This window comes from Ranitomeya imitator, chromosome 2 (genome assembly GCF_032444005.1).
Source record: "Ranitomeya imitator isolate aRanImi1 chromosome 2, aRanImi1.pri, whole genome shotgun sequence".
NCBI lineage: Eukaryota > Metazoa > Chordata > Amphibia > Anura > Dendrobatidae > Ranitomeya > Ranitomeya imitator.
In genome coordinates, this window is record NC_091283.1 from 227,971,515 (window position 1) to 227,997,616 (window position 26,102).

Sequence of the window (26,102 nt, forward strand, 5' to 3'; positions counted from 1 at the left end):
TGGACTGTCATTGGTTTAGATTTGGAACGTACCTTAACGTAACCAGCAGTCGTTCCTCTGGTGGAATTGCTCTACGGAGCTGGGTGTCCTGTCTCCGTATGACTCCTTGGACACTAGCAAGAAAATCCCGGAACGAGTCTTGCGACATCCTTGTATATTCATGGAATTTCTCCAGGTTGCATTAAGCTCGCCATACAGCGTGTGATAGGCCCCACGGCTCTCACGTAGTTCGATAATGGGGTGAAACCAAAAACGCCGACGTTGTCTCCTTCTCCAACTTTCGCAATTTCTGTCTTTCTCCCAAGCAAAAGCACAGGCAAGAAACAGCTTGATGCTTAAATTCAGCTTGAAATAAAAGCTCTCCATGCGAAGATCCATCATGACACTGGATACAGGAGCAAAATCTGAAGATTACAGCTGTTCAGGGGTCTATATAAAGAAATCCCATAATACATGCCCTCTGTAGTCCCATTGGCGGTGTCTGGTTATCTAGATTTTTGTCTTGTGAAATTTCTCATTATGCGCAGACGCAAAACGCAGGAAAAAACGCATGTAAACGCGTACAAACGCGGCGTTTTTTTTACCACATGCGGTACCGCATGCGTCTAAAAAACGCCACGTTTGTACGCATTTATATGCGGTTTTTCCACCCCTTGCGGATGCGTATTAAACGCTGCAGATTTAAACGCAAATGTGAAACTAGCCTTAGAGGCAGGTAGTTGCTGCCTGTTCTGCCCAGCATCGATCTCTGCTGGATCGGTCACAGACCAGCTACTGACGTCATGTTGACAGAGCAGGGTCGTCTTTTCTGCTCTGTTGACAGAGTGTCTCTCTTGATGTCATGTTGTCTGCCAGCTCCCTGTTGCGTAATTGCGGGGAGCAGATAAATAATTAGCATGACATCTGCAGTGACGCCCCATCAGAGCAGGAAGAGATGGTTCTGCTCTGTTGGAGAGAGGTGAAATGAAGCAGGGAACTGACTGCTGAGCCAGCAGAGGCCATCCCCATGCAGAACAGGCAGGTAGTAAGCAAATACCTGCCTGTTCGTTCTTGGCCCCATACAAACAAATAATAAAAGTCCTGGACAACCCCTGCATTTGTTTTAATTGTTAAGTTAAATAAGTGCAGATCGATCATACATTGAGATTTCATTTTACTTTTCCCCCCACCCCCGCAAAACAATGAGATAGAAATTACTGACATTAACATTTATGCAATTAAGGGTACCGTCACACTACACGATTTACCTACGATCACGACCAGCGATATGACCTGGCCGTGATCGTAGGTAAATCGTAGTGTGGTCGCTGGGGAGCTGTCACACAGACAGCTCTCCAGCGACCAAGATGCCGAGGTCCCTGGGTAACCAGGGTAAACATCGGGTAACTAAGCGCAGGACCGCGCTTAGTTACCCGATGTTTACCCTGGTTACAAGCGTTAAACTAGAAAAAAAAAAAAAAAACGCACATACTTACATTCTGGTGTCCGTCAGGTCCCTTGCAGTCTCTGCTTCCCGCACTGTGACTGCCGGCCGTAAAGTGAAAGTGAAAGCACAGCCGCTGTGCTCTGCTTTCACTTTACGGCCGGCAGTCACAGTGCTGGAAGCAGACTGCAAGGGACCTGACGGACACCAGAATGTAAGTATGTGCTGTTTGTTTTTTTTTAGTTTAACGCTTGTAACCAGGGTAAACATCGGGTAACTAAGCGCGGTCCTGCGCTTAGTTACCCGATGTTTACCCTGGTTACAAGCGAACGCATCGCTGGATCGCATCGCTAGATCGCTAGATCGGTGTCACACACACCGATCTAGCGATGACAGCGGGAGATCCAGCGATGAAAGAAAGTTCTAAACGATCTGCTACGACGTACGATTCTCAGCAGGATCCCTGATCGCTGCTGCGTGTCAGACACAGCGATATCGTAACGATATCGCTGGAACGTCACGAATCGTACCGTCGTAGCGATCGAAATGTTAGAGTGTGACGGTACCCTAACTGGCAGTAAAACCCCTAACATTGAATTCCACAAATTTTACTGAAATGCTAAAATACTTTGTTCTGTTTACAATAGATTGACTCCAGTTGAATTTACCCAGGGCTCCCACAATGCCTACTTCTTAGCATGATGCCAACCCCCTGGCCAGTTAATGGCAATGCGGGCTCTGCCTTCCATTAGGTGCTCAGCTGCAGTGAGTGTTGCTCCTCCGACAGCTGCTGCATAGTCATAGATGCCTTCTGTGATGGGACAGTCGTAGCCTGTAATGTTACATTAACAAAAAAAAATATATGAACATGTCAGTGTCTTAAGTTTACATAAAAACGGGAAGAAAAAAAAAAAAAAGACTACACAAAACAATTACTTTTAATGGCTACTGAAAATGTAACAGTTTATATAATACCTTTAACCCCTTTACCCCCAAGGGTGGTTTGCACGTTAATGACCGGGCCAATTTTTACAATTCTGATCACAGTCCCTTTATGAGGTTATAACTCTAGAACGCTTCAACGGATCCCAGTGATTCTGACATTGTTTTCTCGTGACATATTGTACTTCATGATAGTGGTAAAATTTCTTTGATATTACCTACGTTTATTTGTGAAAAAAAATGGAAATTTGGTGAAAATTTTGAAAATTTTGCAATTTTCCAACTTTGAATTTTTATGCAATTAAATCACAGAGATATGTCACACAAAATACTTAATAAGTAACATTTCCCACATGTCTACTTTACATCAGCACAATTTTGGAACCAAAAATTTTTTTGTTAGGGAGTTATAAGGGTTAAAAGTTGACCAGCAATTTCTAATTTTTCCAACACCATTTTATTTTAGGGACCACATCTCATTTGAAGTCATTTTGAGGGGTCTATATGATAGAAAATACCCACGTGTGACACCATTCTAAAAACTGCACCCCTCAAGGTGCTCAAAACCACATTCAAGAAGTTTATTAACCCTTCAGGTGTTTCACAGGAATTTTTGGAATGTTTAAAGGGCACCTGTCACCCCGAAAATCGCGGGTGAGGTAAGCCCACCGGCATCAGGGGCTTATCTACAGTATTCTGTAATGCTGTAGATAAGCCCCCGATGTTACCTGAAAAAGGAGAAAAAGACGTTATATTATACTCACCCAGGGGCGGTCCCGCTGCTGGTCAGGTCGGATGGGCGTCTCCGGTCCGCTGCGGCGCCTCCCATCTTCTTTCCATGACGTCCTCTTCTGATCTTCAGCCACGGCTACGGCGCAGGCGTACTTTGCTCTGCCCTGTTGAGGGCAGACAAAGTACTGCAGTGCGCAGGCGCCGGGTCTCTGACCTTTCCGGCGCCTGCGCACTGCAGTACTATCCTCTGCCCTCAAGAGGGCAGAGCAAAGTACGCCTGCGCCGGAGCCGTGGCTGAAGATCAGAAGAGGACGTCATGGAAAGAAGATGGGAGGCGCCGCAGCGGACCGGAGACACCCATCTGACCTGACCAGCAGCGGGACCGCCCCTGGGTAAGTATAATATAACGTCTTTTTCTCCTTTTTCAGGTAACATTGGGGGCTTATCTACAGCATTACAGAATGCTGTAGATAAGCCCCTGATGCTGGTGGGCTTACCTCACCCGCGATTTTCGGGGTGACAGGTTCCCTTTAAATAAAAATGAACATTTAACTTTTTTTCACAAAAAAATTTATTCAGCTTTAATTTGTTTTATTTTACCAAGGGTAACAGGAGAAAATGGACCGCAAACGTTGTTGTACAATTTGTCCTGAGTATGCCGATACCCCATATGTGGAGGTAAACCACTGTTTGGGCGCATGACAGAGCTCGGAAGCGAAGGAGCGCCATTTGACTTTTCAATGCAAAATTGACTGGAATTGAGATGGGACGCCATGTTGCGTTTGGAGAGCCCCTGATGTGCCTAAACATTGAAACCTCCCACAAGTGACACCATTTTGGAAAGTAGACCCCCTAAGGAACTTATCTAGAGGTGTGGTGAGCACTTTGACCCACCGAGTGCTTCACAGAAGCTTATAACGCAGAGCCGTGAAAATAAAAAATCTTTTTTTTTCCTACAAAAATTATTTTTTAGCCCCCAGTTTTGTATTTTCCCAAGGGTAACAGGAGAAATTGGACGCCAAAAGTTGTTGTCCAATTTGTCCTGAGTACACTGATACCCCATATGTTGGGGTAAACTCCTGTTTGGGCACACGGGAGAGCTCGGAAGGGAAGGAGCACTGTTTTACTTTTTCAACGCAGAATTGGCTGGAATTGAGATCGGACGCCATGTCGCGTTTGGAGAGCCCCTGATGTGCCTAAACAGTGGAAACCCCCCAATTATAACAAACCCTAAACCAAACACACCCCAACCCTAATCCCAACGGTAACCCTAACCACACCTCTAACCCAGACACACCCCTAACCCTAATCCCAACCCTATTCCCAACCGTAAATGTAATCCAAACCCTAACTTTAGCCCCAACCCTAACTGTAGCCTTAACCCTAGCCCTAGCCCTAATGGGAAAATGGAAATAAATACATTTTTTTAATTTTCTAATTTTTCCCTAACTAAGGAGGTGATGAAGGGGGGTTTGATTTACTTTTATAGCGGGTTTTTTAGCGGATTTTTATGATTGGCAGCCGTCACACACTGACAGACGCTTTTTATTGCAAAAAATATTTTTTGCGTTACCACATTTTGAGAGCTATAATTTTTCCATATTTTGGTCCACAGAGTCATGTGAGGTCTTGTTTTTTGCGGAACAAGTTGATGTTTTTATTGGTAACATTTTCGGGCACGTGACATTTTTTGATCGCTTTTTATTCCGATTTTTGTGAGGCAGAATGACCAAAAACCAGCAATTCATGATTTTCTTTTGGGGGAGGCGTTTATACCGTTCCACGTTTTGTAAAATTGATAAAGCAGTTTTATTCTTCAGGTCAGTACGATTACAGCGGTACCTCATTTATATAATTTTTTTATGTTTTGGCGCTTTTACTTTGTCCCAGGGGGGGACATCACAGATGGCTGATCTGACAGTTTGCACAGCACTCTGTCAGATCACCGATCTGTCTGAGAGCACTGCAGGCTTACCAAGCACCTGCTCTGAGCAGGCACTTGGTAAGCCACCTCCCTCCCTGCAGGACCCGGATGCCGCGGCCATCTTGGATCTGGGCCTGCTACAGGGAGGGAGGTATGGAGACCCTCGCAGCAACGCAATCACATCGCGTTGCTGCGGGGGTCTCAGGGAAGCCCGCTCCTGGCACATAGTGCCGGATGTCAGCTGCGATAGGCAGCTGACACCCGGCCGCGCTCCCCCCCTGTGAGCGCGGCCGATCGCACTGGACGTACTATTCCGTCCTTGGGAATTTAGGCCCACCCCACATGGACGGAATAATACGTCCAATGACAGAAAGGGGTTAAAAGGAGTTGCACAAAAAATAGGGATTTTTGTGCTACTCACCGTAAAATCCTTTTCTCCGAGATGCTAATCGGGGGACACAGGACAGTGGGTGTATGCTTCTGCCGCCAGGAGGCTGACATTAAGTAAAAATTAAAAAAAAAGTTTAGCTCCTCCTCCGTCGTATACACCCTGACACTGGCTACCAGAGATCCCAGTTTGGTGCAAAAGCAGTAAGAGAACAAAAACGAAAAACAATATATCAGCATAAACACAGAAAAAAAACATGTCTAGAAAAGACCTACTGACTGATAAATCTGGATACAACAGAAAACAGCCAACAGGCTATCAGGGAGGGAGCTGTGTCCCCCAATGAGCGTCTCGGAGAAAAGGATTTTACTGTGAGTAACACAAAAATCCCTATTTCTGTTTCGCCTCATTGGGGGACACAGGACAGTGGTATGTCCTAAAGCAGTCCCTGGGTGGGGAATTCACTCACCGATTATAACTATTCAAGCAGCTGTCATTATAGGTGCGTTACCCCGGCCTGAAGAATCCTTCTACCCAGACTTGCATCTGCAGAAATCTGGGAGTGGACATTGTAATGCTTGGCAAAAGTATGCAGACTGGACCAAGTTGCAGCTCTGCAAACTTGTTCTGCTGAGGCCTGGTGCCGAATCGCCCAGGAAGCCCCCACTGCTCTAGTGGAATGAGCTTTGATTCCAGCCGGAACCGTCACGCCACTGGCGCGGTTGGCCTCCTGAATAGCTGAACGTATCCACCGGGCCAAGGTAGATTGTGAGGCCGCGAATCCCTTCCTGCGACCCTCTGGGAGGACAAAGAGAGCATCCGTCTGTCGAAAAGGAGCTGTACGGGAAAAGTACCTCCTCGCACAAGTCCAACGTATGGAGGGCTTTTTCCACACGGTGCGTCGGTGCCGGGCAAAAAGAAGGAAAAACTATATCCTCGTTAATGTGAAACGAGGAAACAACCTCGTTTGAGCACCACCTTATCCTGATGGAACTGTAAAAAAGGAGCACGACAGAAAAGGGCTGCCAATTCTGATACCCTCCTTATGGAAGTTATGGCCACTAAGAACGCGACCTTCCAGGAAAGGAGAGTTAAGGAAATATACTGAAGAGGTTTGAAAGGAACTTGCTGTAAAGCCCTTAAAACCAAATTAAGATCCCAAGCTTCCAAAGGAGTTGTAAAAGGAGGAACCTTATGAGCGACTCTCTGAAAAAAAGTTCTTATCTGTAGGTTGGTAGCAATTCTGCACTGGAAAAGGACCGACAAGGCTGATATCTGCCTTTTTAGAGTACTTGGAGCCAGCCCTGAATCCAGGCCTGCCTGGAGAAAGGCAAGAATATTTGGAACGGAAAAACGCAGAGGAGGCAACCCGCGCTCTCTGCACCATGAAAGAAAAATTTTCCAAGTATGATAATAAATCCGAGCCGAAATGGTTTTTCGGGCGCTGATCATAGTATCAGCCACCTCTTGGGAGAACCCGGCCTGAGTTAGCACCCAAGATTCAACGGCCAGGCCATCAAACACAGGTCCCCTGAGTTCTGGTGGTAAATCGGCCCTTGCGATAGAAGGTCTGGACGGTCGGGGAGCCGCCATGGAGTTCCAGCGAGAAGTTGTACCAGGTCCACGTACCACGACCGCCGCAGCCATTCCGGGGAAACCAGAATAGCTGACACTCTGACTTGATTTTCTGGATTACTTTTGGGAGCAGTGCCAGAGGGGGAAACAGATAAGGGAGATGAAACTGGTTCCAGGTCAGAACTAGCGCATCCACGGCGACCGCCTGTGGATCTCGGTACCGGGCGACAAACCTGGGAACCTTGGCATACCTCCCGGACGCCATTAGATCCACGTCGGGATTCCCCCATTGATGACATATCTGCTGAAATACCTCGGGATGGAGAGACCATTCCCCGGAAGCCAGGCCCTGCCGAATGAGGAAGTCCGTTGCCCAGTTCTCCTCACCCGGAATGTGGACTGCCGAAATCACGGAGTGATTCCTCTCGGCCCAGTACAAAATTTGTTTTACCTCCTGCATAGCCACCCTGCTGCGGGTGCCCCCTATGGTGATTTATGTATGCCACAGCTGTGTCATTGTCCGATTGAATCTGGACAGGGCGATTCGCCAAGATGATGGAACTACTGCAAGGCCAGGTGAACTGCCCGAATCTCCAAGAGATTGATGGGAAGACCTGACTCTCGAGGGGACCAGCGCCCCTGAGCAGCATGGTGAAAGAACACTGCTCCCCAACCAAGGAGACTGGCATCCGTTGCGACCACTAGCCAATTGGTTGGCGGTAAAGGTCTCCCCTTTAGTGAGGGCGGGCTGTTTAACCACCACGAAAGAGCCTGCCTGGAGAGACAGCTAGAACCTGTGGTTGAGGGAGAATAGCTTTTGTCCTATGCTGCTAAAAGCGCATGCTGGAGGGGCCGAAGATGAAACTGTGCAAATGGTACTGCTTCTATTGTTGCACCCATCCTTCCCAATACCCTCATGCAGGACCGGATTGTATGAAAGTACGGCTGCCGAAGGTTCCTCACCTCTCGCCGAAGGGCTAGAACCTTGTCCTGGGGCAGGATTGAGAGGGCTTGAGAGGTGTCGAAAATCATCCCCGGAAATGAGATTCTCCGGGATGGTACCAGGGAAGACTTCTTTAGATTCACCAGCCAGCCTAAACAAGAAAGAGTTTCTAGAGAAATGCTGACACTCTCCTCGCAGGCCTGAAAGGTCGGCCCCTTGATGAGAAGATCGTCTAGCTATGGCAAGACTACTATTGCCTCGGGAGTGCAGAATGGACACCACTGTTGACATGACCTTTGTGAACACCCTGGGGGCGGAGGCCAGCCCCGAAGGGTAAAGCCGTGAACTGGAAGTGTAAGTTGTTTATGGCAAACCGGAGAAATCTTTGATGGGCAGAAAAAAACGGGAACATGCAGGTAGGCATCCTGAATGTCTACAGAAGCCCTGAAATCGCTCCTCCCTTGGAACAGGAGTGATGACCCCGCGAAGATGAAGGGACTCTATAGAGTTGAACAGCGCTTGCCGACGGGACTCGGACCTGGGAAGAACCGGTGCGGAGGTTGGCAAACCAGCTCTATCTTGTACCCTGAGGACACAAGCTCTCTCACCCACTTGTCGTGAATTGAATGAAGCCAGGCCTGGTGAAACAAAAGCAGGCGCCCGCCTACTCTGTCGGCGGCAACCCGAGGATGACTCCAGTCACTTGGCTGAAAACCTTTGGGACCTGGACCCCCTGGATCTTGGCAGCTGTCGGTCCAGATTGGGTCGAACCTGCGCGGCGGAACCTGACGCTGGGGTCCATCTGGTATTGCGAAAAGGTTTGAAACGGGCCTGAAATTGACGACGAAATGGCTGTCTAGACCTCTGCTGTGGAAGAAAGTTACTTTTCCCTCCTGTGGTATCAACAATAAGCTGATCCAACTTCTCCCCGAACAAGTGACCCCCCTGATACGGGAGGGCTGTAAGAGATTTTTTTTTAGAGGTAGGGTCTGCCCGCCATGTTCTTAACTAAAGAGCCCTTCTTATGGCAATTGCATTTGCTGCTGCAGAGGCAGCACAGTCTGCTGCATCTAAGGGTACCGTCACACAGTGGCATTTTGATCGCTACGACGGCATGATTCGTGACGTTCCAGCGATATACTTACAATCTCGCTGTGTCTGACACGCTCCTGCGATCAGGGACCCCGCAGAGAATCGTACGTCGTAGCAGATCGTTTGTAACTTTCTTTCGTCGTCTAGTGTCCCGCTGTGGCGGCATGATCGCATGGTGTAACAAAGGTGTGCACGATATTGTATACGATGTGCGCATAGTAACCAACAGCTTCTACATCGCAAATACGTTGTGAAGTTATCGCTCCAGCGTCGTGCATTGCGAAGTGTGACCGCAGTCTACGACGCTGGACCGATATTGGAGCGATGCTGGAGCGTCACGGATCGTGCCGTCGTAGCGACCAAAGTGCCACTGTGAGACGGTACCTTAAGGATGCATTAATCAGATAGCTCCCAGCAAGGGTTATCTGACTTGACATTTCTGTCAATTCTGCTGGCAAGTCTCGCTCTTGGACAGCCTTTGTCAAGGATTCTGACCAAGACATCATGGCCTTAGCGACCCAAATTGCCGCAAAAGAGGGAAAAAGGGCTGAACTCGAAGATTCAAAAACTGAACGAGCCAAACTTTCTATAAGACGATCCGTGGGATCCTTAATAGAAGAGCCGTTGGGAAGGGATAAGAGAGTGTTAGAGGCCAAGCGGGACACCGGCGGATCTACAGAAGGAGATTCCGCCCATTTACTAAGTAGCTCAGGAGAAAAAGGGTCTCTTACCTTCAAGGCTTTCTGCCCTTAAAAAGGTTTGTCCAGGTGCTCCCGGTTTCGCTGAACCAGGTCCTCGAACTCGGGGTGAGAGGAAAAAACCTTATGGGATAGTCTGGCCCGCTTAAAAGAAACCTTGTGATCCGAGGGTAAAACGGGTTCATCATCTATTCCCAGGGTCTGATTGACAGCCTCAATCAGGCTATCTACTGACTCCTGAAACCCAGGAGTCTCTAAATTAAGGGACCCCTCTGACTCCTAGTCGGACCCGAGTTCTCCACTTTCTGCCGGGGAAGGCGAGCGAGAGACGGAACTCCAGGATGCTGATGCACCTGATGGCCCGGGAGGCGCTGTGAGATTTCACTTCTCCCGCGTCTGCCTAGTGCGAGCGCGGCCCCTGCAGGCCGGAGGCCCCTGAGAATCTGAAGCTTGCTCCAAGATAGATGAATTGCTGTCCCTGACTCCAGCTGGGATCTGAAGGGACTTGATTGCCTTAGTTAGGGAAGCCATGGTTTGCGATAATGACGTGACCCATTCTGGTGGAACCACCCCAGTGTCTGCCTGAGAGGCAGGAGTAACTGCCGGGGGGATTGATGGGGAGCTAGCAAGGGGGCTCCTGAGCGTGTTCGGAGTCACAGGCCTCACAGACGATTGCTCTGGGCATGCGGGAAGGCAGAACGACAGGCTACACAAACGGTATATAGAACCGTCTGAGTTTTGGTCCTTCTAGACATAATGATCTGTAAAAAATGCTCTACCCAGGGCCTTAGACTGGGAAAAAAATAATGCTTCTGCTGTCAGTCTGGAGGGAGAAGCATTTACCCCAGTCCTGTGTCCCCAGCATACAGTGACCGAGCACCAAAGGGTGAGTAAATGTGCCATCTTTATCCTTAGCTGCCTTCAGGGGGCGGAACCGCTTGGGTTTCCTGCCTCTCAGCCGCCCCGAGTCCTGCAATGCTGATGCGGCCTGAAGCAGGCCGAAGCCGGGGCCTCGATTTTCCCCAGCGAGGAGAGGAGGGGGAGGACCGGAAGAAGACGCGCCGGAGGGGACGGAGCCTCGCAGCACAGCTGAGCAGGACGGAAGGTGACCCGAATGACCCGGAAGTGTTAGCAGAAAGCCGGGCCAGAGTTTGGACTCTCTGGAAAGGCCGCGCGCCGGCCGTCCTCTGCTGCAACGCTGACAAGCGCTGGAGGAACCGCAGCACACATCGGGGTTTAGGAAAACTGTGGGGCCGCTTATTACCCCGGCGCCAGACCGGTGCGGGGATGCCGGTCTTAAAGGTAAATGCTGTCAGGAGCCACCCATTTTTAGTCTCCCTGCTTTAGCAAACTGAGCCCTTCTCCGACGGGGGAAGAGAATAACGCAGGACGGTGCAGGAACCCAAAAACTCCATTACCGCCGTGGGATAAGGAGTGGGACCGTCCACCACCCCTCTGTCACCGCAGCCCAAAGCATAGGTGTAGAAAAACAGAGGGGACACACGGACATCTGAGGGCACCCGTACAGCCTATGGTCTGAATACCTCAGGGTGGTTAGGGCCAAGTCCGGCGTGTAATCCCACATAGCGGGAAAGGATACGTGGAGGTACTCGCACGTGCTCACCCGTTGCTGGTTTGGGGAGATCGGACCCTCAAAAGGGTCCGTCGCCCCTCTCAATCCATATTGTAGGAATGAAACAAGGGTCCGAAGGATCCGGGACCCAGAGGTGTGCCTCCTTCAGACACTAAGCATGAACTGGATTCTCTGGTATTATACAATGTTAGGGCATGTTAGGTTAGGCTATGGGTTGAACTAGATGGACTTATAGTCTTCCTTCAACCTTAATAACTATGTAACTATGTAACCATGTGTCAGGGTGTATACGACGGAGGAGGAGCTAAACTTTTTTTATGTTTACTTAGTGTCAGCCTCCTGGCGGCAGAAGCATACACCCACTGTCCTGTGTCCCCCATGAGGCGAAGGAGAAACACGACTGCTTTCTTCTAATCACAGCGCCCCACCTGTCCAACAGTGCAGTCAAGCTCAAAAGTGAATGAAACAGAGATGCAATACCACACACTACCTGTGGGCAAGTGTGGCACAATTTTTGACACCATAAAACTGCTGAGGGGACTAGATACTTGACAAGCAAACCGAGTTTAAAGCAGTTGTCTTGGCTTTTATCATGTTGCATGTGTACTTAGGCTGTGGCACACTGACAGTGTGTAATATACTCACTGTCAGCATTCTGCAGCATTGCCTAGATACTACCGTATTTTTCGGACTATAACACGCACCGGACCATAAGGCGCACCCCAAATTTGGGGTGAAAATTGCAGAAAAAAAAAGATTTTTTATAAGATGGGGGTCCGTCTTATTGTCCGAATTTACAGTATCTTACCTGAGGGCTGGAGGTGGCAGAGCAGGGTCACAGGGAGCATGGTGTCGGCAGAGGTGGGGTGATGCTGGGATGAGGAGGTGCTGGGATGAGAAGGTGCTGGGATGAGGAGGTGCTGGGATGAGGAGACGCAGTGAGAGGTATGGCGTGAGAGGGGTCCCAGGCTTACCGTGCAGTCAATGCAGGCTTACCGTGGCGGCAGAGGTGTGGTGGCAGAGGTGCAGCGGCATAGGTGTGGCGGCAGAGGAGGCGCAGTAAGCAGGGTCCCTTTCCCCGGTATGGTGATGCAGCAGAGCCGGTTGAATCCTGTTATCATCAGTGGGGGCGGCCATCTTCCTGAGGCCGCGCGTGTGCAGATGAAGCGCTCTGCTTCCCGGGGCTTCAGGAAAATGGCCGCCGCGATCTCCATCTGCGCACGCGCGGCCTCCCGCGGCCATTTTCCTGAAGCCCTGGGAAGCAGAGCACTCCATCTGCGCACGCGCGGCCTCAGGAAAATGGCCGCCACCACCGATAACAGGATTCACCCAGCTCTGCTGATGACAGGGCTGCTGCATCACCTCACCGGAGAAAGGGACCCCGCTTACTGCGCCTCCTCTGCCGCCACACCTCTGCCCCCACGGTAAGCCTGCATTGCGACTATTAGACGCACCCCCCATTTTCCCCCTTTTTTTGGGGGGGGGGGGGGGGGGGAAGTGCGTCTTGTAGTCCGAAAAATACGGTATACTTCAGCATGTGACCATTCTCATTCTGGAGGAGCAGGTCACACCCTGACTAGTAATTTCTTGCCCAGAGACAAGATGCACATATTATAAAGGTTGAAAAAAGACCCCATCCATCAAATTCAACCTTTCTCCACCAACTGTCCATTAGTCACTAATTTAATTTATAGTGTCGGCCATTACTACCTCTTGTGGTCGGCATTCCAGTGTCAGACTGATCTAACTGCAAAGAATCTTTCCCTGTTTAGCTGCCGGAATCGCCTTTCTTCCATCCTTAGTGAGTGCCCCCTGGTCCTTAGTATAGTCTTTGTAAGGAATAAGTTGTATGCCCATCCTCTGTACTGACCACACATGTAAGTCTACGTTCACACTAGCGTTATGCTAGTTTGCGTCGGGCGACGCAGCGGCGACGCATGCGTCATGCGCCCCTATATTTAACATGGGGGACGCATGCGTTTTTGTTTGTTGCATTGTGCGACGCATGCGTCTTTTTTTGCCGCAAGCGTCGGACCAAGAAAACGCAACAAGTTGCATTTTTCTTGCGTTCGATTTTCGGCAAAAAGCGACACATGCGTCGCAAAACGCAGCGTTTTTGCGTGCGTTTTGCCGCGTTTTTGCGTGCGTTGTGCGTTGCGTCGCCGACGCAGCGGCGCACAACGCTAATGTGAACGTAGCCTAAATGAGATCTCCTCTGAGGTGTCTTTTTTCTTAAGCTAAACAAGCCCAACTTTTCCAGCCTCATCATATGAGCAGTCTCCATCCCTCAAAATATCCTTTTTAAAATATGGAGCCCAAAACTGGCTCACATATTCTAGATGTGGCCTCACCAGTGATTTCTAAAGAGGTAATAATAATACGTTGGGATCACAGGATTTTCTCTCTCTTTTTATACACCCTAAAATCTTGTTAGCTTTTACGGCTGCTGCTGGACATTGAGTGCTGCTGCTCAGCTGACTTGTACCCAGAATCCCCCGTCCTTCTCCTGTTCTGTAGAGCCGAGTACACTCCCATTTAACATATATGCAGCTTTAGCATTACTCAGTCCTAGGTGCTTTAGGTTAAGTTCACACTGGGCGTTTTTGCTGCATTTTTGTTTTCTGCAGCAAAACCTGATCATCTTGGCAAGAAAGAAGCTGCACCAAAAACGCAGCATTAGGTGCGTTTTGGTGCGGTTTTTTTAATGCATTTTTTTTCTCTTTGTGCATGTCAATAAAGAGGAGTGCATACAGAGAAAAAAAAAAACTTCCTGTAGATAGACAGAATGAATTGATAGAGTAGATAGAATGATAGAATAGATACATTACCTGCGGTATCCTCTTCCCCAGCATTTTTCCACAGTGCAGAGGTTACCCTAGGTCAGGCTGTGAGCGGGCGCAGGCTTGGTGACGTCCCCGGTAGTTACTGAGCCTGTCCCGCTGCGTCTCATTCATTCCCCAGTCGCTTACAGCCAGGAGTGGTCGCATTAACTGCGCTCCCGGTTGTAAGCTTTATCTCCCCCAGATATGGATTACTATGTGGGACACTTATTATATTGGACTATGACGGATCAGGCAGTATACTTTTGCATTTTTATTTCAGAAGATCGAGGGCTTCGCTTTGGAATGGCTGAACAATAAAAAGATGGTCAAAACTGAGTGGTGTTTTATTTCATTGAAAGACTTTTTCTGCATGTGTGTTGTTACGTGTTATGGAACCACTCAGCACCCAGAATATGTTGCGCAGTAATATGCATGTATAATAGTTTCCATGTGAGATGCATGTCCCTAATGCATCAGCCCACAGGCTGCGCCCCTGGGCAGAGGGGACACTATATTCCCTTTTTGTCCGCCCCCCACCTTTGTAATTCCCACAGTAAATATCGGCAGGCTCCGGCCACCTGCGGCTATTGTAATGTATGTCTGGCCTGCCGCTTTTCTATTGGCCTGCCCTCTGTATCTGTGTTATGTATTCTGTGTCCTGTGAGTAAAGTGTTGTCAGACTGGAAATACGTGGAGAAGCAGTGATCTTTTATATGTGCCCATGTAACCAAGCAATTCCAGCCAGCGTCCTTCATTCAGACTCCAGCCAAAGCAGAGTGGACCTCCTGAAACACGGGGTGGTACTGAAAGAGGTACCCCAGATTGGTAGACCCCGTTACACTGGTGGCAGACAGCAGGATTTGATACCCCTTCTACAGGAGGAAAAGAATGAATGGTAGACAACTACCAGAAGTTAAAGAGGACTACATTAAAAGATCTGGTGGAAGCCCGAGGGTTGATCGCCAGCAACAAAACAAAAGCGGATTTGATAGCAGCCATCATGGAACACGACAGTGCAGCGCCCCCCAATGTGAACGTGGAGGAGACTGAATTCCAGAGGGAGGTAAAGAACAGACTGGCGTTCTATGGCCCAAACCCTGCAGTAGAGATCATATGAGAGGTGATGGCTGATGTGCGTACTAATCTGAAGGAAAAGATGGCCGAGCGGACCAGGATAGAGCTAGCCAAGATGGAGATGGCAGAGCAGACCAAAGTGGAGCTGGCCAAGATGGAGATGGCAGAGCGGAGAGTCAGCGAGCAAGGGGAGCTCTGGCCTTCAACCAGGTACCTTCAACATTAATCCACAAAAAGATCCAGTGTAATGCCTTCTGACAGTTGGGGGAGGCAGAGGAAGACATTGATGGCTTTCTGCAGGACTTTGAGCGGCAGTGTGCCCTTCATCAAGTGAAGCCGGAGGAACGGGTTCAGATTCTGGCCAGCAAGCTGACAGGCCGGGCAGCGGACGCCTATCGCACGGTACCTGAAGAGGACTGTATGGACTATGAGCGGATCAAAGAAGTGATCTTGGCCCGGTATGCGCTGACACCAGAGGCATACTGCCAAAAGTTCTGCGGACTTATAAAATGCGTAACCGATACCCACGCTGAATGGGCCTGTAAATTACGGCGGTCACTGCTACAGTGGGTACAAGGGAGCCAAGCAACCACTAAGGGTATGTGTCCACATTCAGGATTGCATCAGGATTTGGTCAGGATTTTATGTCAGTATTTGTAAGCCAAAACCAGGAGTGGAACAATTAGAGGAAAAGTATAATAGAAACATATGCACCACTTCTGTATTTATCAGCCACTCCTGGTTTTGGCTTACAAATACTGACATAAAATCCTGACCAAATCCTGATGCAATCCTGAACGTGGACACATACCCTAAGGAGTACGTCCTCCAGCTCTTCTTGCTAGAACGATTCTTTAATGGACTAACCCCCGAGACACAGGAATGGCTTCGGGACAGGCGGCCAACGACTCTTGAGAAAGTCGCTCGTCTGGCCGATGAACATCATGATTCCAGGAGGCCGCAGTTGTCCGGATCAAAGATGGTCACTAGGGGCCTGCCCATGGATCTGGAGGGCCCCAAACCACTGAAGATTGTAGGGGGACCAGCTAGAAACCCGGCCTACCACAGTCCCCCTGGGGCGCGATACCACACCGGCCGTCATTTGGGCCACCTGCAAAGACAATGTCCCAACCGGACTCAGCATACCCAGTGGCCATAGGCGGGAACAGCTACCTTCAGCCGGGCTGCTGTAAACTGCTACCAAGGCGAAGCTGGCCCGGCATTGGGGGCTACGACTAACCAAGGGGTGGAAGAGATGGAGGAAGTGCTGCATGAAGTAGACCCCGTGCTGGCAGCCCGGGCAGATAATCGACAACAGCATCGACAGGTCGTGTGTGTTAATGGGAAACGTATGCAGGGACTAAGATTCCGGGGCAACTTTGACCCTTGAGAAGCCTCATCTCGTCCGGGACCAAGAGAAGACGGACCGGACAGTGGCAGGGGGAGCTATACATCGACTGCCCACTGCAAAGATTCACCTGAACTGGGGAGTCGGGGATGGCCTTGTTGAGGTTGGCTTGATGGAGGATTTGCCTGCAGACGTCTTGCTGGGAAATGACTTGGGGCCCATGTCTGCATTCTCGGTTGCCCCTCTGGCTGAGACATATCCTGTGACCACCCGGAGACAAGCTCGAGCTACAGAGGCGGAATCACACTCAGAGGAGGCCCAGGTAAGACATCCCAACCCTACACGTATTCCCATAGCCAGACACATTTATTGGGCCACCCCAGATGAATTTAAGAGGGAGTTACTTGAGGATCCTTCATTGGAGGGATATCGTGGGAAGGCACAGGAGGAGAGAGGGGTACTGGAAGGGGAACAGTTTGTATGGAAGCAGGGACTCCTCTACCGGATCACAGAGCAGCACCACACAGGGAAGAGCCCCACTATAAAACGACAGCTGGTAGTTCTCAAGAAGTATTGGCAGGTGTTACTGCGAATCTCTCATGACATACCCTTGGCCGGGCACTTCGGCGTCAGTCGCACCAGGCATCGTCTGACACAAAACTTCTTTTGGCCGGGGGCAACCTATGATGTTCGTCAGTACTGCCAGGCCAGACCTGTGACAGTTGGCAGCGCATTGGCAAGAGGGGGGGGGGGAAAATCGATGCAATGCCAAATTACGCCCCCTCCCCATTGTGGAGGAACGGTAGATCTGATAGGGCCGTTAGCCAAACCCAGTCCGTCAGAGAAAAGGTATATATTGACAGTGGTAGATTATGCCACACGGTATCCAGATGCGGTTGCGTTACCTAACATACTGGCAGAGATGGTGGCGGCTGCCCTGCTCCAGGTTTTCTCACGGGTTGGATTTCCCCGGGAGATTATCTCGGACCAGGGTACCCAGTTTACAGCAGAGGTGACCAACCGTGGAAGCTGTGCGGTGTAAAGTCCATTAGAAGCGCCCCGTACCACCCGCAAACCAATGGGTTGTGTGAACGCTTTAACGGGACATTAAAACAACTCATTGGGACTTTTACCAGGACCTACAGGGAATGGGAGAAATTCTTGCCTCACCTCCTGTTTGCGTATCGGGAGGTGCCCCAAGAATCCATGGGGTTCTCCCCGTTCGAACTGGTATACGGGAGATGGGTAAGGGGACCCCTAGACTTAGTGCAAGATCACTGGGAAGGGGAGGGCATCATAGAAGGGGTACCTATTGTACCCTATGTGCTGGAATTCCGGGACCGCCTACAGGAGCTGACCCAGGCTGTACGTGGGAACATGCAGGTGGCCCAGCGGCGCCAGCGCATATGGTACGATCGGAGGGCCAGAGAGCGCACCTTGGAAATAGGACAGAAGGTCCTGGTGTTAGAACCCACCAGGCAGAACAAGTTCCAAGCTGCATAGCAGGGGCCCTACCAGGTAGTGGGGAAAATAGCTGACAACCTATAATGTCACCGATTGTGACGACCCCAGGGTTATCCACATGTTCCACGTGAATATGCTGAAGCCCTACCGGGAGGTAGTGGCCATCTGTGCACCTGAAGCAGAGGATTTAGCCGGACTTCCCTTGTCGGATGTCTTAGGGGAAAGGACTCGGTCCAAAACATGGGACCAGGTACACTTGGGTGAAGACCTAGGCCCCCGGGAGAGACAGCAGGCGGAGGAGATGTTGAGGTAGCGACAGAGGATGTTTTCGGGGAAACCAGGGTACACTCGCCTGGCACAACACAAGGTTGAGACCCAGGACCAGACCCCCCTGCGACAAAACCCCTTCCACGTCCCTGAGTCTGTACGAGAGGGGATGTGACAAGAGATACAAGAGATGTTGCATTTAGGGGACATTGAAGAGTCAGATAGTCCCTGGGCATCCCCCGTAGTGTTAGTGCCCAAGAAGGATGGGACTACACGGTTTTGTGTAGACTAGCGTAAGCTCAATGAGAAAACAGTGACGGATGCATATCCCATGCCACGTGTGGATGAGTTGTTAGACCGGTTGGCAGGGGCAAAGTATTTGACCACCATCGATCTATGCAAAGGCTACTGGCAGATTCCCCTTAGTCCTGACGCTATTCCCAAGTCGGCATTTGTCACCCCGTTTGGCTTATTCCAGTTTCGAGTTATGCCATTCGGGATGAAGAATGCCCCGGCGACCTTCCAAAGGCTGGCTGACCGGCTTCTGGATGGTCTCCAGGACTATGCTTGTGCCTACCTGGACGACATCGCCATCTACAGTGCGACATGGGAAGAGCATCTAAGTCACCTAGAGACAGTATTGGACAGGAACCACCAGGCCGGAATCACCCTGAACCCAAACAATTGTCACGTGGGCAAAGCAGAGGTTCAGTATTCAGGCCATTGGGTGGGAAGTGGGAAACAGCGACCAGATCCAGCCAAGATTGAGGCCATAGCCAAATGGCCCACCCCACGCACTAAAACCCAGGTCATGGCATTTCTAGGGACAGCGGGGTATTACAGGAAATTTGTTCCCAATTACAGCAGTGTAGCCAAGCCCCTCACTGATCTGACCCGTAAGAACCAACCCCGCCAGGTAACCTGGACCCCAGAGTGTGAGGAAGCCTTCCGCCAACTAAAGAACGCCCTCACCAATACCCCTGTATTGGCAGCACCCGATCCAACTAAACGTTTCCTTGTTCACACAGACGCTTCTATGTTTGGATTGGGGGCAGTACTGAGCCAAGTCGGGCCGGACAGCCAAGAACACTCGGTAGCTTAAAAAGAAAAAACCCTAAAAAGATACCTTTATTTATACTCTTAAAATTACATCAATATAAAAATCAAATATAAACTAACACCAACAGAGAAAGAGCTGGGTGGGCCGGTGCAGTGGACAAAAAAGACCATGGGGGAGAAAGGAAAGAGGATGACAAACTCCTCAACAGACCCTAATAAGATCCTAGATGACCTGTGCCCTACCCAACAGTGGAGGTTGGCAAAATAAAATTCGATGTGGCGTATTTTGTCCACTGCACCGGCCCACACAGCTCCTTCTCTGTTGGTGTTAGTTTATATTTGATTTTTTTATTGATGTAATTTTAAGAGTATAAATAAAGGTATCTTTTTAGGGTTTTTTCTTTTTTGGTTTTCTAATTAAATATACCCTGGTTGTATGAGGACACAGGATCACTGCTCTGTCACCGCCACAGCTGAGGACACAGGATCACTGCTCTGTCACCGCCACAGCTGAGGACACTGGATCACTGCTCTGTCTCCGCCACAGCTGAGGACACTGGATCACTGCTCTGTCTCCGCCACACAGGACCACAGATCTGTCACGTCCAATGCTGGGGTGAATGAAAGTGGTCAGTGCAGGGGCAGATACTTACAGGCAACAAGTGTAGTAGTTTGGCAAATGGCAGTGCTGGACACTTGGGGGGGTCTAGCTCGGTAATCCTTTGATGACAGCTTTACACCCACAACCAAAATGAAGGGGGAACCCAGATATTTCTTTTTAAATAAAAGAAACGGCATGGTGACCCCTCTATTCTTGATATCAACCTTGAAAAAGCTGACAGCTGAGGGTTGCAGCCCGCAGCTGTCAGTTTTGCCTGGCTGGTTGTCAAAAACACAGGAGAACCCACTTTGTTTTTTTTATTTATTTATTTATTTTTTTATTTAAAGAGCAGGCGGCGGCTGATGAATACTCCTACCAGCCACCGCCTGCTCTCGCTGTTATTAGCGGTAGTAGAAGTAGGCTAATGAAAGCAGTAGTTCCATCAGCCGACACCAGTGACCAGAGGTAAACTTTTCACCTCCGATCACAACTGTGTGCTCATGCTGTCATTTGCCAGCGTGGGAACCGTGGCTGTCTGACTTGCGGAAATGATTGCAGATTACAGTGCGAGAAACACCCAGTGTTCAGAGCGACAAACCTGAACAATAACACGGACGGACTTCCTGGTGAAGTCAGTGTTTGGGTTTGCCCTTATCTACTGGTGACTCCACAAACTGACACTTCATGACAATCTGATGAAGCTGCTTGATAAAATGCCAATGTAAAGCAGTCATGAGAGTAAAAGGGGGTTCCCTGATGAATCCAAGGGCTAACACATTCTATTTTGTTCACATGTGATTTGTTTTTTACTCCTCGAGTTCCTTCATGGTTTTGCTGACTTCAGTCTGAAATCTTTAATGTGCATGTTCCAAGGAAAACCACAGCATGAACAGATGTTTCCGAACCTACTTAATATGAACAAAATGGACATTTTTCACTGCTAAAGTAAAAAAAAATTTACAATTCACAAGTGGAATTGAAGCATCTGGAATGACCAGGCCATAAAACCATCTCACCATTACACCTGTGAATGGTGAACACCGTAGAAAAAAATAAACAAACTAACAAAAGAATGAGAAAAAAAAAGTCAAAAAAATGAAAAAAAATTTAAGGCTAAAGCAACATTTTACTTTATTAACTTTCTTTTGAGATCACAAAAATTCAGTTTGGACATTGCTAATTTTCTAGTGTTTCTGAATTTTAACATCACAGCGACATAAATTAACAAAGTATAAAGCGTTTCAGCCAAATCTCAATACTACTGGATTTGGAAGAACCTTTCCAAAGTTACACATCAGATTTGTAGAATAGGTATTTGTCGGGAAGGTCAAACCAGTCCAAACATTGTACAGACTTACTGGGTCCAGGGAAATGACATTAAGCCAAGATTAATAAACCAAAAAAAATGTGTCACATCTCATTTTGTCACATTCGAGCTCTAGCACTCACCTAGGCCGTACTCAACAGTTTCAGGGTCGTCATTGTCCCCTTCTTCGCTCACCTTTCGGAGGTGTTGTAAGTAGGCGTCAGTATGGAATGAAGCCATATCCTCCATGGTGGCAACTTTAGGTTTGACAACCCTTTAAAAACAAGCAAAATAATGAAAAAAGGATTGATGGCACCAAGTAATGAGTACAGAAAAATCATACTTTAGTCAAAACCTACAATTATTAGTATACTAAATATCTGACTCCACTAGAGCACAAAAATAAGAGAAGGCAAGCGCTTACTACATTTCTTGGTTAACTACTCAGCCACATTTGGCCTCCTATACTGCACACACAAAGTACATACAACTGTAGATACTGAGACGGCACAGGACTTAGTCCTTACCTCATTTCCCGGAGCAATCCGTAGGCTTCAATCAAGGAGTGCACCATGCCGGCCTGGAGGAACAGAAGACCGAGCATCACTGCAAGCCACAACTCGTACCCCATACTTAGGTTAGAGGAGATTTTGCCAAAACATTATCTCTGAAAGCTAAGATAAGTGGGAAGAGGGAGCAGAGGAAGGGATCCAGGGGAGGCAAATGAGTAGTGGAACATTCACACACTCTGGATTTGTCGGGCAGATTTCTCCGCACTTGTAATCGAGTCACACTGGGGTGCGATGAACACTGGGCTGTAAACTCTCACAACTTTTCAAAGCTTTTTACACCAGAATTGTGGTGTAAAAGATATGATGAATGAGCTATGGGTCTGAATGCCGTCCAAAAATCAAACACAGATGTGTGAATGCACCATCGTACACGTTTTTAAGTACCGGTAGTAAAAATGCAATGTAACGGACATTGTAACGCACCCATACACTTTCATTTGTATGATGCATCGTAACGCACGTCAAAATTGGCATGCGTTTGCAACATTCCGTTTTTTTATGACGTACCTTCCAACGCGGCTTGCAGCGTTTTCGGGTCCGGTCAAGCTAACGCAAGATTAACGGAAGCGCTAATTCTGTCATTCAAGTCTATTGCTAACGCAGCCAGACGCAAATCAAGCAAAATGTCCAAATGAAACCATACGTTGGATTGCGTTAATGAGGCTAGCCCATGTGGTCATGTGACAGGAAATGATTGCAGCCATTTTGGAGCAGAGACTCTACAAACACTCTGAAAACGCCAGCAAGCACAGTGTGTGCGATTAGAGGCAATGTAAGTACAGTACTATGTATTATATATCTCTATATACATCATTAAAGTGTGTAGTGGCCGTGGGATGTGTGTGTGCTAAATGTATCGTTTTGTTTGTACACAGATGTCGGATAGTGAGGGATCGAGCAGCAGCAGCGTATCTGCAGTGTTCTCATCACAATAGGTAGGCTTTCGATTTAAAAAGCCACAATAATGTTGTGTGTCACTACAGTGTATTGAGGTAATCACGTGTAATCATGTTTTTATTGCAAATAGGAATCTTCTGATCCTGAACCTGCCAGGCCACCCCCCCAAAAAAGTGCCAAAAGTGTAAAAGAAGGTACATGCCACACATTTTGTGTCTTTAATTAACACATAAATTACTTGATACAAGTATTGTAATTTTTTTTTTTTTTTACTACACCATAGGTTGTTGAAAAGGGAAAAAAAAAAAAAGAAAACAGCCTCGCCGTCTGTCTTCACCTCACCTAGAAGTGGTAAATATCACGCAAAATGTTCCTTTTTGACCCAAAAAAATACTAAATAGTTGTTTCCTTTTTTTTTTTTTATTAAAAAGATCAAACATACAAAAGAAACATAACACAAGAAACATAATTTTATATATATGTTTAAAACCCTGGTTAAAAAACTACATACATATCATAACATAACCCAAACACAACAAGGACAACCAACAAAAATTAACGATTAAACATTGCAAAACGATTTATAAAAATTTAAAAGGGTTTTAAAAAAGGAAAAAAATTTGGATAAAATGTCCTTAGTAATAAAATGTAGTTTTGGCGATGAGATAAAGTTATGCAACCAAAAATGAAATTCTACATTTTAATTTAACGTTTTGTGTTTACATAGTCCAAGCAGCCCGCAAAAAAATGAAGGAATATTGTGGTTGACGACGAACCCTTGGACATAGAGAACTAGACAATTATAACACTAGTGGAAGCAAATCCGTCCATATGGGATCAAAGTGACAGCTCCCACAGTGATATTATTAAAAACCGGAAGTTGTGGGAGAAAATAATATGCCAGTTGGACCCACAATATTTGGATAAGTCTGCATCCTCTAAGAAAAAAATTGGTAAATATTGCTGAATTTAACTTGCAAAATGTTAAGATTGCAAGCTGTCAAATAATTATTTTATTTTTTTTCGTAAAAGCCGATGCTGTCCATACCCGGTGGAGATCCATTAGAGATCGATTTGTTCGGGACTTCCGCAGCAGCAAAAACACCCCCAGTGGATCTGGTGGCAAACGTGTCACCCCTTATGTTCATTATGAGCAATTGTTGTTTCTACAGAAAACGTTGTCCCAGCGCTCGTAAGTAAAAAGCTTCGGTGTGAGAGACGAGCAAGTATTTAATTAAAATCTCTAAATATATATATATATATATATATATATATATATATATATATATATATATATATATATATATATATAGTAATTTTTTTTTTTTTTGCTTTAGAACGATATGCAGTACTGCTGCGCCTCGAGAGACAGAGGAACTGGAGCCATCTCGACAGGAAACAAGCCAGCAGACGGGCGCTGAAGATATGTCTGCCCTGAGTGAGCCACGATCAATGGACAGTAGTACTGTGGCTCCTGTTGTCAGTGCCCGTTTGCAAGCACACCGCGGACGCAAGCAACCATCTGCCAAAGATGAAGTCGATGCCATAATTGTTGATGGGCTCCAACGGTTAGAGGATCTGTGTCGCAGTGAACACAAATCTAAGGCGGGAAATTACAGAATTGCAATCCCGTGAATCTTTATATGCAGCCAATGAGTGGAAGCTCCTGCTTTTGTCCTATGTGCCTGTAGTTCAAAATATACTGGCGCACAGAAATATAATGTTTAGGCAAAGACTTAATGACCTGGTCGAGGAATTTTTGGGCCCTCAGGAACCCACTTCCTCGAGACCAAGAACCATGGACATGCTGTCATACAAACCACAATACAGAGGCCGGGGTGAACCGAGTATGGAAATGCAAAGGCAATGTAGCAGTCCATCGTACAGTTGGGCAGACAATACGCCCGCGCAATATCAAATTGTAACAGGACAAATTCTACAACTTTTGGGGTCCATTTTCTCCTCTTACCCTTGGTAAAATAAAACAAATTGGAGCTGAAGTAAATTTTTTGTGAAAAAAAGTTAAATGTTAATTTTTTATTTAAACATTCCAAAAATTCCTGTGAAGCACCAGAAGGGTTAATAAACTTCTTGAATGTGGTTTTGAGCCCCTTGAGGGGTGCAGTTTTTAGAATGATGTCACACTTGGCTATTTTCTATCACATAGACCCCTCAAAATGACTTCAAATGAGATGTGGTCCCTAAAAAATATTGGTGTTGTAAAAATGAGACATTTCTGGTCAACTTTTAACCCTTATAACTCCCTAACAAAAAAAAATTTTGGTTCCAAAATTGTGCTGATGTAATGTAGACATGTGGGAAATGTTACTTATTAATTATTTTACATGACATATCTTTGTGATTTAAGGGCATAAAAATTCAAAGTTGGAAAATTGCAAAATTTTCAAAATTTTCGCCAAATTTCCATTTTTTTCACAAATAAACGCAGGTAATATCAAAGAAATTTTACAACTACCATGAAGTACAATATGTCATGAGAAAACATTGTCAGAATCGCCAAGATCCGTTGAAGCGTTCCAGAGTTACAACCTCAAAGGGACAGTGGTCAGAATTGTAAAAATTGGCCCGGTCATTAACGTGCAAACCACCCTTGGGGATAAAGGGGTTAAAAGGTATATGTCTAGTTTCAAATAAACATTACTGCAAATTTTCAAAATTTTCGCCAAATTTCCATTTTTTTCACAAATAAACGCAGGTAATGTCAATGAAATTTTACAACTACCATGAAGTACAATATGTCATGAGAAAACAATGTCAGAATCACTGGGATCCGTTGAAGCGTTCCAGAGTTACAACCTCAAAGGGACAGTGGTCAGAATTGTAAAAATCGGCCTGGTCATTAACGTGCAAACCACCTCTGGGGGTAAAGGGGTTAATGTTTTACAATGCCCAACAAGACACATGGAAGCTTAGAACTGTTTGTGAAGTTAAGAAACAAACATTTCTCAAGATTGTGTCACTATGAGCATTGTCTGTCATATCTGTAAATGTTTTACAAGAAATGCAGCTATGTATTTGTCTGAATGCATTCGGTATCTTTCAATCTGAATTCCAAATCACCATTCGTATATTCACACTACACTATTAACAGCAATCATATCTATATTCAGCCTTTCTAGTAAAACTTAAGCTTAACCCATTAAGTACTCTGGAGAATCATGACAATCTTCTTGACCAGTATGTATAGGTAAGTAATGTTAAACATAGCTGCTACTAAATATTCCGGATACAAAAGTGACAACTGCTAGAACAGGGGTCCCCAACTCCAGGCCTCGAGGGCCGCCAACAGTGCAGGTTTTCAGGATTTCTTTAGTATTGCATCGGTGGTAATGTGATCATCTGCACAGGTGATGATTCCAA

General features: G+C 47.3%; 1 protein-coding gene across 1 annotated transcript in view; it reads right to left on the reverse strand.

Moving 5' to 3' along the window:
• HDAC8 (histone deacetylase 8) overlaps positions 1-26,102 on the reverse strand; it is a 222,145-nt gene that overhangs the window by 139,193 nt on the left and 56,850 nt on the right. Inside the window, exons 2-4 of the mRNA XM_069748671.1 lie at positions 21,780-21,832; positions 21,396-21,526; positions 2,114-2,255 (exon numbers count right to left, since the gene is read on the reverse strand). Of these exons, the coding sequence (XP_069604772.1) occupies positions 2,114-2,255; positions 21,396-21,526; positions 21,780-21,832 (326 nt within the window). The remainder of the gene's footprint in view (positions 1-2,113; positions 2,256-21,395; positions 21,527-21,779; positions 21,833-26,102) is intronic.